This window comes from Labrus bergylta, chromosome 8, assembly GCF_963930695.1.
Source record: "Labrus bergylta chromosome 8, fLabBer1.1, whole genome shotgun sequence".
NCBI lineage: Eukaryota > Metazoa > Chordata > Actinopteri > Labriformes > Labridae > Labrus > Labrus bergylta.
In genome coordinates, this window is record NC_089202.1 from 8,524,036 (window position 1) to 8,534,606 (window position 10,571).

Sequence of the window (10,571 nt, forward strand, 5' to 3'; positions counted from 1 at the left end):
ACCTAAATACAACACATTGCTTTCTACAGCAAAAAAAAACCATGGAAATTATAAATTACAAAAAAAATCACTGCACTTTTTTGTTTTACCTTTTACTTACCAGAAAAACACTTTTTCAACTAGACTACATGGAAAATGACTTATTTGTTGTTTTAAAATATATTTCATCCATGTGATCAAATAAACATCATTAAATTATTATCACAGCAAAATACCTCAAATCACAGTCCTTGATAGAAATTGACTGAAATAATTCCATGACACAAATGTAATGCTAGCAGCACTTTGAAGAATCGTCGGGGTGGGGGCTTCATTATGAGTGATTTCTGAGAGGAGTACTGTGTTTGTTTCAAACTGTTTCAAATCAGTGCAAAGTGATTGCTGAGTGAAAGAAGACCTCCACTTATCCTCCATCTCAGAGGCTGCAAGGAGGACGAGGAGGCAGTGTCTCATCAGAGCTTTTTTTTTCTTCAAGCTCCTTTTGCAGCTCTCACCTTTGATCTGACATGCAGACAGAAGCAGTGAAGGAGCGAGGAAGTCAGAGAGAAAAAGGAGGGAGGAGTATCATTAGCAGGAAATTGAGAGTTTCTCAGCCTGACGTCAGACAACTCAACCTGGGGCTCTGCTTTGGCCAGCTGCCGTATATCAGACTTAAATGGGCGTCTGCGCTCAGGGCACAACAGGATGTGGCTTCAGACGAAGAACGAGAGAGGGAAATGGGTTTTTGACAAAGTTGAGACAACTAACTCACCACACGGTCTCTTTCTGCAGATACAGAGGAAGACTATCTGATAAATTACCCTGATACTCTATTCCTTTTTGCTAAAAATTTTCATGAAGGAAAGAAGGTTCTTGTGAGTTTTATTATTGGTCAGAATTTTACAATTTAGCAAAAATCCTAGAAGAGTAATTCTGACAGATTTGGAAAGTATTAAAAAAAAGGAAATTAAAAGTACAACCCATAATGAAAAAGGCATAATGCTGAAATGTGGTCTAGTCTCAAGGTCACATTTTCTGGTGAGCCTTTATTGAAAGGCTTTCATGTTTGGAGTCAAACAGTTTGGTACCATCACAGATCTAAAGCAGTGAATAGACTATATGACTTGCGCTACTATTTCGTTATTAATAATGAGGACATATTGAAAAACTTGCAGATTTAAATTGACTCATTCATAGCTTCATAGCATATTTGGATGTTAAAAATCTATTCTGTCAACTCGTGAATCACAGCTTAATAAATGTCCTGCAATGCATTATCAAATTTTTGTCTGTGATGATATGTTTGGCGAGTAAAGGTAGAAGAACACTGTTGCAGTAAACAATGCTCTAAATGCTGATGCATCAAATGCAAGGGTACAGAAGAGCTACAGTAACCTCAATATTAAGACGAAGTTCATAGATTCACTGATTGATCAAACTTGAAATATGGCCACAACCTCCAAAGAAAGTCCACTCCTTACACTGGAGTTCATCTCCTTACACTGGAGTTCATCTCCTTACACTGGCTCCCACTTACTGCTTGTATCAAATTTAAAACTCTGCTGCTCGCTTACAAAACAGCGACAAAAACATCAGCTCCTCCTTAACCTAAACTCTCTGATCCAGGTCTACACTCCCTTCCGCCCACTACGCTCTGCCAATGGAAGGCGTCTGACCCAACCTTCACAACAGGGTCCTAAGACGCTAACTAAACTCTTCTCCTCTGTCGCCCCCCGGTGGTGGAACAAATTTCCAAACTCCATTCGCTCGGCAGAGTCCCTCTACACCTTTAAGAAAAAGCTAAAGACCCAGCTCTTTCATAAATACCTACAGCCTTAAAGGTTATATATCTAACTTTTTCTCAATGCTGATCGTTTGCTCTTACTGACATTGTTTAATTTTTTCTAGATCCTTGCTTACTCTCTGATGTACTCTCTGATGTACGTCGCTTTGGATAAAAGCGTCTGCTAAGTGAACTGTAGAATTGTAGAAAAAAGTGCTCAGGGGTCGATATCACAGTGAAGATTAAGTTGGACTTTTTGGATATAAAAAAGGTTAAACTACTTTATAATGTTATCACCGTAGACATGTTTAAATGTTGAACCGATAAGCGCCTGTAATTCAAAATTCAATGATATAATTAACTATTCATTTATCACTCTTTATAACAGAGTTACAAAGTTCTTCACAGAAATACAGAAATATCATGAACAAAAGGCTGATAAAACAGACGATAAAATTGAGAATTCATTAAAGCAATCCTATAGGGTCTTGAGTTATGCTGTCCCAGAAACTTTTTTTTTTTTTTGGAATCAGAATGACCATAGACCACCAAAATTAAATGAGTTCAGTTCATCCTGGACCGCAAACCTAACCCTTCCCCCCCACCCAGGTGGACATTCATGCCAAATTTAAAGAGATTCCTTCCAGGTGGTCCTGAGATAATGTTTTTAACATTTAAGACCTTGTAGAAAACAGACAACCTGAATACATGTGGCCGCGTACCATTGCGTTTGCCTCAAAAATAGAAGGAAATAAAAAACAAACTAAACAAAACTAAAAAAGTATTGACTCTGCAGATATAATTTATCAGGATTGTATGGCTATGTACCTACACTACTCATAAACACAGCCAACCCCTGTCTCAAGTCCAACCATTTAAAAAAAAAAACTGTGAGAAGAGTACAAATAAGTGCTGAAAGTGCTAATGCATATACTATTACACATCTCAAATTAATTCAGGTCTTCTTTCCTATACAAAAAAAGCTACATTTCTCTCATCAGATTCGGTGAGGGTTCTTGGCTGATACAGGTCGATATCATTCTGGAATAACGGTCCTCTAACAGTGGACACATAAGGAAAAGTGATGGGTATCATATAACAGAAGCAGATGGAGGCTATGTGTCCTCAGGGAGCATCTGACTGAGCACAGCTAGTTTATTGCTGGAAATCTGTGGAGACACAAAACACTAAAATAAAATATGGAAATAGTTCTGTGAAAATCTCACTGTCTTTCCTTTTGCCAGTTTTGTCTCAGTGTCCCTCTTTTATATTTCATTTCAAAGATATAAAAACTGCATGGCATCATTTCACAGTTCAATGATAAATACTTTGAATTATTGCTTTGGTTATATCAAAGTGTTTGGGATCGTTTCATTGGTTTGCACTCAGGTATAAGCTGATTTTGTTGTTTTTCAAAGAAATAACCTTTGAAAGCACCCAATCATCCTCCTTTCTCTCCCACAACCGCCTCCCCATGACAAACAACCCACGGTAATCACCCGCTCTCTCTCCCCTTTTTCGGAGCAAGATTGCATATCACCAGCGGAGAAGCAGATGACAAACGACCACGCAGAGCAGCAATGCATTCGCATACGAGGGAAGTTCGAAAGGGGCTGGGCTGACTCGACTTCACCTGTCCAAGGCGACCTTTTTGTGGACAGGTCTGTGATACACAATCCACATCCCCCTCATTGAGAAGAAGGCCGGTGGTGCCAAAAGGAAACAATCTCACACCATCTCAGCTTTCAGAGACGGCCGAGGAGCCTGCTGATGGGTTCGCATCCGACCAAGGTTCAGAGGGTGTGATAAGTGTGATGTTATTTCCAGGGCCCATTTCACATTGAAGCCCTCATGTGTATTTCACTTATCTCAAGACAAAGTCCTCAGAGAAAAAGATGGAGGAAAGTGGAGCTGAGGTGGTTCGGATCTGGATTCAGGTCTTGAAGAAATCTGTTCAGTAGTGTCAACCAGCATCACTCTCCATATCTCCTTCTCTGATTTTCTTCCTTGTCCCCTGCATAACCCTCATCCATATTAGATCCAAAGCCCAGATTGTGCAGATAAGCTGCACTGTAGAATCACACATTTGTGATGTTTTTTCTTACTTGTCCACTACGCTTCATTTCAGAATAACCTCAGCAACTAATTGGTGTACAACTCCTGTTCTGCAGATCCCTCATGCTGTCTTAACAGCACTCAACCTCGCTCCCAAGGCTCCAAATGCAATTTCATCGGAATATAATTACACTGTTTTTATTCATTCTCATCTTGTTTTTCCCTTGATTAAAACTTAATTTCTACTTTTGATGTCACATCTGAACTTATACTGTCACACCCTCATCAGGCAGCAACCAGACGCATCTGTCACTTCAAAGACAAAGGACTTTAAATAATACACCATCTCTTGACTTTGTAGTGCCTTATTTCAATCAGGAGAGACAAGTAAATGATTGAAAGATGAAAGGTTTATTTTACATATGTGACATTATGTCATATTTGGTGCTTGAACTCTACAGGGAAACAGGGTGATTGAAGATGTCTGCCCTGAGCGGCAACCATAGGCGGCAACAAGATCTATCCCCCCCTAGAGTCCAGACACTGGTGGTGGGGGTGTTAGCGGATGATGTCGTCTGGGTTGATGCCATGAAGAAGTTGATTGAACTGTGAAGACTAGAGCTGATGAGGAGATGGTTAATGATGTAAACTGTGAAGGTTGGGGTTGACCGGACGATGGCTGATGATGTCATCTGAGGCTGATGGGATGAAGGAGGGGATGAAACTGCGAAGGCTTGGTGGCGATGGGGAGGTGGAGGGTCGCTCGTAACAATGGCATGAATGAACTAGTGGAAGAGAAAGCCATTTTTAAAAGATAGAGCAGCAATGTGATAGGCTAACAATGAGGGAGTGGAGCAGTGCTATTGGATAGATGTGACCAGGTGATGATCACGAGAAGTTATGGGTGAGCATGCGTGGAGGAGTGATTTGACATGGTATGAGAAGTCTGTGCATTTGTTGTTGCGTCTGTTTTAAATGCACATCATTTTGCATATTATCTTAATACTTTTGTACATCTGTATTTGTATTTTCTACTTTTTATATATATTATAAAACTAGTGCAGTTTGCACCATGGCTCAGTTAGAAACATTCTTTTTTATTTTCTGTATGTCCAAATATGTATGGCAAAATTGACAATAAAGATTACTTTGACTTTGACTTGACTTTCAGTGTTTTAATAACTCTCAATTAAAAATAAATGGAAAAGGCCGGGAACTAGCTGACTTTGTGCCAAGAATGCAGCTCCTACACAGCTCCTACTTTGGTCATGCAGGGACTGGGTGGCTCTTCACAATGCAGATTCCGTCCTGAGGGACAGTTCCTCCTGTATCCGAGGTTCAACAATCAGTCGGATCCTCCTTCCCAATACCCATTGTAACATAACAATGAGTAAGGTCTTTTTACCTGCTCTTTTGTAATGTTAAAAGACAAAGAGTAAGGTATTTTACCTGATTTTTGTAAAGTGTCTCGAGATAACACTTGTTATGAGTTGACGCTATACAAATAAAAATTGATTGAATTGATTGATTGAAGTGTGATACCCCGATAACTGGAGCACACCACCGATGACCGACCCCAATGTTGGGCTTACATCAAAACCTGACACTGGACTAATCAACCAGCAAAGTTTGGCTGACGTCAAAACGTGACACTGAACTGAGGCCAAAAGCTGATGTTGGGCAAATGTCAAATCCTGAAAACGAACTGACAACAGTTTCTGACAATGCATTATTGTTTGGAATATTTGCCCTTCCTCTGATCCCTGCTACATTCTTGGCACTCCGAGTATGGCAGTAATTACATTGATTTTGCTATTATCAACCAAGCACACTATATTATCTCGACACCCCACTGCTCCTCAACTTCTGAAGAAGGCACCCTTTTGTTGCTGTGGTGATGAGTCCTGGCACTGATTGGTTTTATGACAGGCCTGCTGGTGACAGACAGGCAGTCAGGGAATTCACCATGCAGGCTCAGATGTAAAAGAGTTGAAAAAGTGCTCCCATATGACGATGCACACACTGAATCCTCACCTTCTAATTGTGCTGGTTGTCTGTATGAGCAGGGCGGTAGGACTAATGGTGTCTGACCCAGTACAGAGACACTAATAGTTCCTCTCTGGTTTTCTGAATACAGAAAAAAAAAATGAATCTTTCATACACTCTCATTTGGCACAAGAGACTTTTATCTTAGCCCCATTTGCATTTTTTCTCACCAAAGCAATTTACATTTTTATAGCATAATTAATAACCAAGGAGGTAATTTACATTTCCCTACTCTGAACATTGTTTAGAGCAGATCTGCATGTGTTTGAACGCATGTAGTAGTGTTTTTTTAATTGCACCGGAGAGATCTCAGAGAAACCAAACAAATACATGATTGTTTAAAAGCAGACATTTGATCAGAATGTGCAGTCATGATAAAAGAGAGACACACAGGTGATGGCTTTTAGGTGCAAAATGAATCCTTAATTCCAGCTGTGCCTTCACATCAAACACCTGGAGGTAGTCCTCTGGAGCAGATTACACCATTTAAACAGCACACAAGAAAACAATTCATACAAGTGGCATTCGGATTTCCCGGCCTGCAAAGATGAAAGAGAATAATTCATCATGATTTTGCCTCCGGTCAACGGCCCAGTTCTGTCAATAGCTTGTTATCTTTTTGATGCATTATGTATACATTAATAGAAAGAGTCTACCGGGTAAAAAGCATAATTACTGCCTCATTTAAAGTCAAATTCATAAAGTGGTAACCACAAGCAACATGGATGCACAGTTAAGTGTTTGACACGTGTGGGTGATTTATCTTTTCTATGAGGTATCGAGAGCCTCTTCAGGTGGGTGAAATCAAACTACAGTACCTTTGAGAAAAGCGCTGAATTATTTTCATTAATGTTTTGAAGTATGCTATATTAGAAGGAATCTTTTTTTTTGTTTACAAGATGAGATGAAGCAAATGATAAAAGAACGACAGCAACACTCAAAAAAAAGGGAAACATTTTACAACTGGAAGTATTTTGTGAAGGTACGGTTGAACAATTGCAATAACATTTTGCAAAGGCATGTAAAGAACAATGATACTTATTTAAAACAGTGTTCAGTCATGTCTAGTTGAGGAAGGTTATTCCTGGTCTTTTAGATGATTTATTTTCTGCTGAGCTTGATTTGGGTCAAACGGACCCGGTGTTCAACCACAAGTCCTGATATTTAAAGTGTTACTATAACTCCATCAAATTGAGATTATTTGCAGCTGTGTCTGGTGCTATAATGAGATTTGCGATTTGTGATAAAGTAATGGATCAACATGCACCGACAGGGGAGGGTAAAGGAGGAGTGGTGAGGAGGACAAGGAGGAAGTGTTGATTGCGTCCTGTTCAGATACAGCAGCCAGGTGATACACAGTGTGTACTAAACCCCCGCTGCTGCTGCACAGAGGAGACACATGTTTATTGATGGGTCTGGATACCCCTGAGTGCACAGTGTGGCCGAGAGCAACAAACACATAGAGAGCTGTGAGAACAGATGAACAAACAAGCACACAGATTACAAACTGTTGGAGATGAAAACACATGTACAGTAAGTGTTTTTGTATCTCATCATTATATTGGTTTGTATTATCATTAAGGGGCAATCTAAGCAGTAATTGGTTTACTTTTACCGATACAAGTGAAGAAAAAACAACAACACAAATCTTGTGTAAATACAGTAGAACAACACATAGGTGCGGGTGTTTCCCTGTTATTTCTATATCAGCTGATTTTATTTTGAAGGGTGAAAAATACGAGTTTACATTCATAAAATGTAACACATCAGCATGTTACTAAAGATAACCATGGTAACAAGTTGTGTTTAGTATGTATGGTTTCATCACTAAGTGGACAAATAATGAATGGTATTAGTCCCTGCAGGTGTGCATTATTGCAGGTCAAGCACAGAATGTCAGATTAATATGGTTTCAGTTTGGACTAAGGGAAAAACCTTGGTGCAAAGAAGCAAGAAATCATGCCTTTACCTCTCATTCAACACTTATGTCTTATGTGCTTCTTTAGCACGGCACTCCAGCCTCTGCAGGTCAAGTGTGGATGCCTACGCAGTCTGCGGTCATAACCCATTCAGATATGAGTGAACACACTCTGGTTACATAATGTTAATCTTCCCAGGTTGGGATGTAGATTATCTGATCTTTCAGACCAGATGAAACAAAAGTCGCTGATGTGACCTTTCGTCACACAGAAATTCCATCGTGTTTCTCAGATAATGTTAGACATTTTGAACTGAACTGATTTTTTTTTTATTGAAAGGTGAAAACTTAATAACTATTTCTCTTCAGCTCATTTCCAAAGCTGTATAGCTCACACTGTGGACACCCTGCTCATGTCCTCTGCATTACTGGGGTTCTAGCAACCTCTGGTAAATGTGTATGTTAAATCTGACATATTTAAATGTTGAATAGTCTCCTCAACACTCAAACACACTCTTTAACACAAACATTTACACACTGATGGCAGAGGCCAGCAGGAACTAAGCCAATCAAACACATATGGACGGCTATGCCATCAGGAGCAACATGGGGTTCAGAGTCTTGCCCAAGTTAGCATTGACATCTAGACTGGGTTAGGGAGAGCTACAACTTGTTCTCTGTAGCTCTTATTTTTGCTGAAAATTGTTAATTTTGTTTTCAAATGAGTCACTTCATAGCCTCCCGTTCATTTCATTGAAAAAGTTTTGTTGTGAAATATGTATGTGTTAGGACCTGTGATTGGAAGATGTGTGTTCAACTGATGTCCCTGTGCACTGGAGTCCCCACCCCCTGTGTCTCTGCGCTTACACCTGAAGTGTTAGAGGAGGAGTGGAGCTCCGAGCTGTGATGAAGGCCGCGCTCAGAGCTGCTCAGCCAGCCTCTCTTGTGTGTACAGCGACTGCTCGGCACATTTGGAGAACTAGTCATAAGGGAGGAATCCAAAGGGAGGAGGGGTACGCGCGCATGTGACAGGCGGTGGACGTCTCCATTTCTTCCAATGGAGCATTGAATCTCCCCGTTTAAAAAAAAAAAAAAGAAATCGTCCGTGGCCGGCTTCTCCAAACATTGCGCGCCGCCTCGTCCGTCGCCTGCGGATCGTCACAGCACCATGCGAGCAGGAGAGACGCGCCCTGTGCCATGCTGAGCGACTCTCCGACCCTCCTGCTGGCTCTGACCGCGGTGGCCGGACTTTTCCAACGATGCCAAAGCTGGAGCGACGAAGAGCTCCTCCTGCCGCCCATCAACTCCTCCAACAGGTTCATGGCCAACCTGGAGGTGGACGTGCGCTTCACCAAGCAGTCCGTGGAGGAGAGCGACGCTTTGGCCGACGCCTCCTCACTGCAGAGCCTGTCCCAGTGCAACGTGAGTGTCCAGAGACTGCTGCCCACCTCGCTGGTGGCACGCTGGGACAGCAGCTTCGGCTTCCAGTGTGATGTGCTCATCTACACCACCAACAACCATGGTAGAGCTTTTTTCTCCGCCTCCTTCAACAGGGCGATCTCCCCTGTCGTCATCGAGCACCTGGGGGTCACCGGGGTGCAGCAGGAGTTGAGGCTGTGCGTGGGTTGCGGGATGTCCCGGTACAGGAGGTTCGGCCAGGGCCGGTCAAGGGGCCAGCAGAGCGGAGATCAGGTCACTTTCTGTTGCGTGGATTTCAGCCTCGACGAGCTGAAGGGGGACAAAAGTTGGAGGCTGAACAGGAAGCCGATTGAGTCGACACTTGTGGCTTGTTTCATGACTCTGGTGATCATTGTGTGGAGTGTTGCTGCTCTCATATGGCCGGTCCCCATCATTGCAGGGTTTCTACCCAACGGGATGGAACAGAGGAGGCCGAGATAATTACATTAATCCTTATTATATCAGCCTGTGCTGCCTATACTATAACTGTAGCCATTCAACTGTTCAACTGAATGAACGATTTGTGGAGCTCTGGAGAACTTTTTGATCAAATGCTTTAGTTTTTGGGTGACCTTTAACCCTTTATTAGACCGCCTCCTCTTTAGGACAACCAAGGTAAAGTATAGTGGGTTATAGCCAATATCAGTCTATACTGGGACCAATGGAAGCGTGTTTTGTAATCTTGTAGGCCTTCCTATAGATTATGTCTGCGTGAACCGTGCAAACGTTTCTCTTCAAACAGTGTTTGTATAGTTTTTAATCTTTCTAGGAAGTTTTTGCCTTATCCCCTGCGTAGGACTTTTGCACTGAGAACTGAACTTTAAAGTGTGCCGTCACATATTTAACCTGTCGTCATGTTTAAAGTAATATATAAAAGGTTTTCTTTTCCTATACACTCTGACTTATAGATGTTGTTTATGACTGATGGAGAGGGTTTCAATATTTATATTGTTAGATTTATAATGTCCAGTACTATATAAGTGCTTATTTGTATTCATGTTCCAACAGTTTCATTAGAAATAAAATGGATTATTATAGACCATACACCAGATCTTCCCTGTCCTGTTCTCTGTAGAATAAATCAGGTGTAGACTTATTCCAAATGAACGCAGCTTGAGCAACACCTTTTTAAAATGCCCACTCAACAGAGAGTTTATTATTTACTCCTAAATGAAACGTACACAGTCCGGCAATTAATTCTCCATGAGGATTCTGATCTTCAGATTTTGTTGAAATCATTAATCAGGTTGTAGTTTCAGTCAAACGTTTTTGCATACTGAGAAATGTTTCTGCTCTTTAACTCAATGACATTGATCAAAATAGAATATAAAT

The 10,571-nt window shown here is 41.2% G+C and overlaps 1 protein-coding gene across 1 annotated transcript; it reads left to right on the forward strand.

The window, feature by feature from the left end:
- Positions 1-8,677: 8,677 nt before the first annotated feature.
- On the forward strand, positions 8,678-10,283 carry LOC109995308 (transmembrane protein 158). Its single transcript, XM_020648953.3, has one exon. The coding sequence runs from the start codon at positions 8,979-8,981 to the stop codon at positions 9,678-9,680; it is 702 nt and encodes a 233-aa protein (XP_020504609.1). The 5' UTR covers positions 8,678-8,978; the 3' UTR covers positions 9,681-10,283.
- The last annotated feature ends 288 nt before the right edge of the window (positions 10,284-10,571 follow it).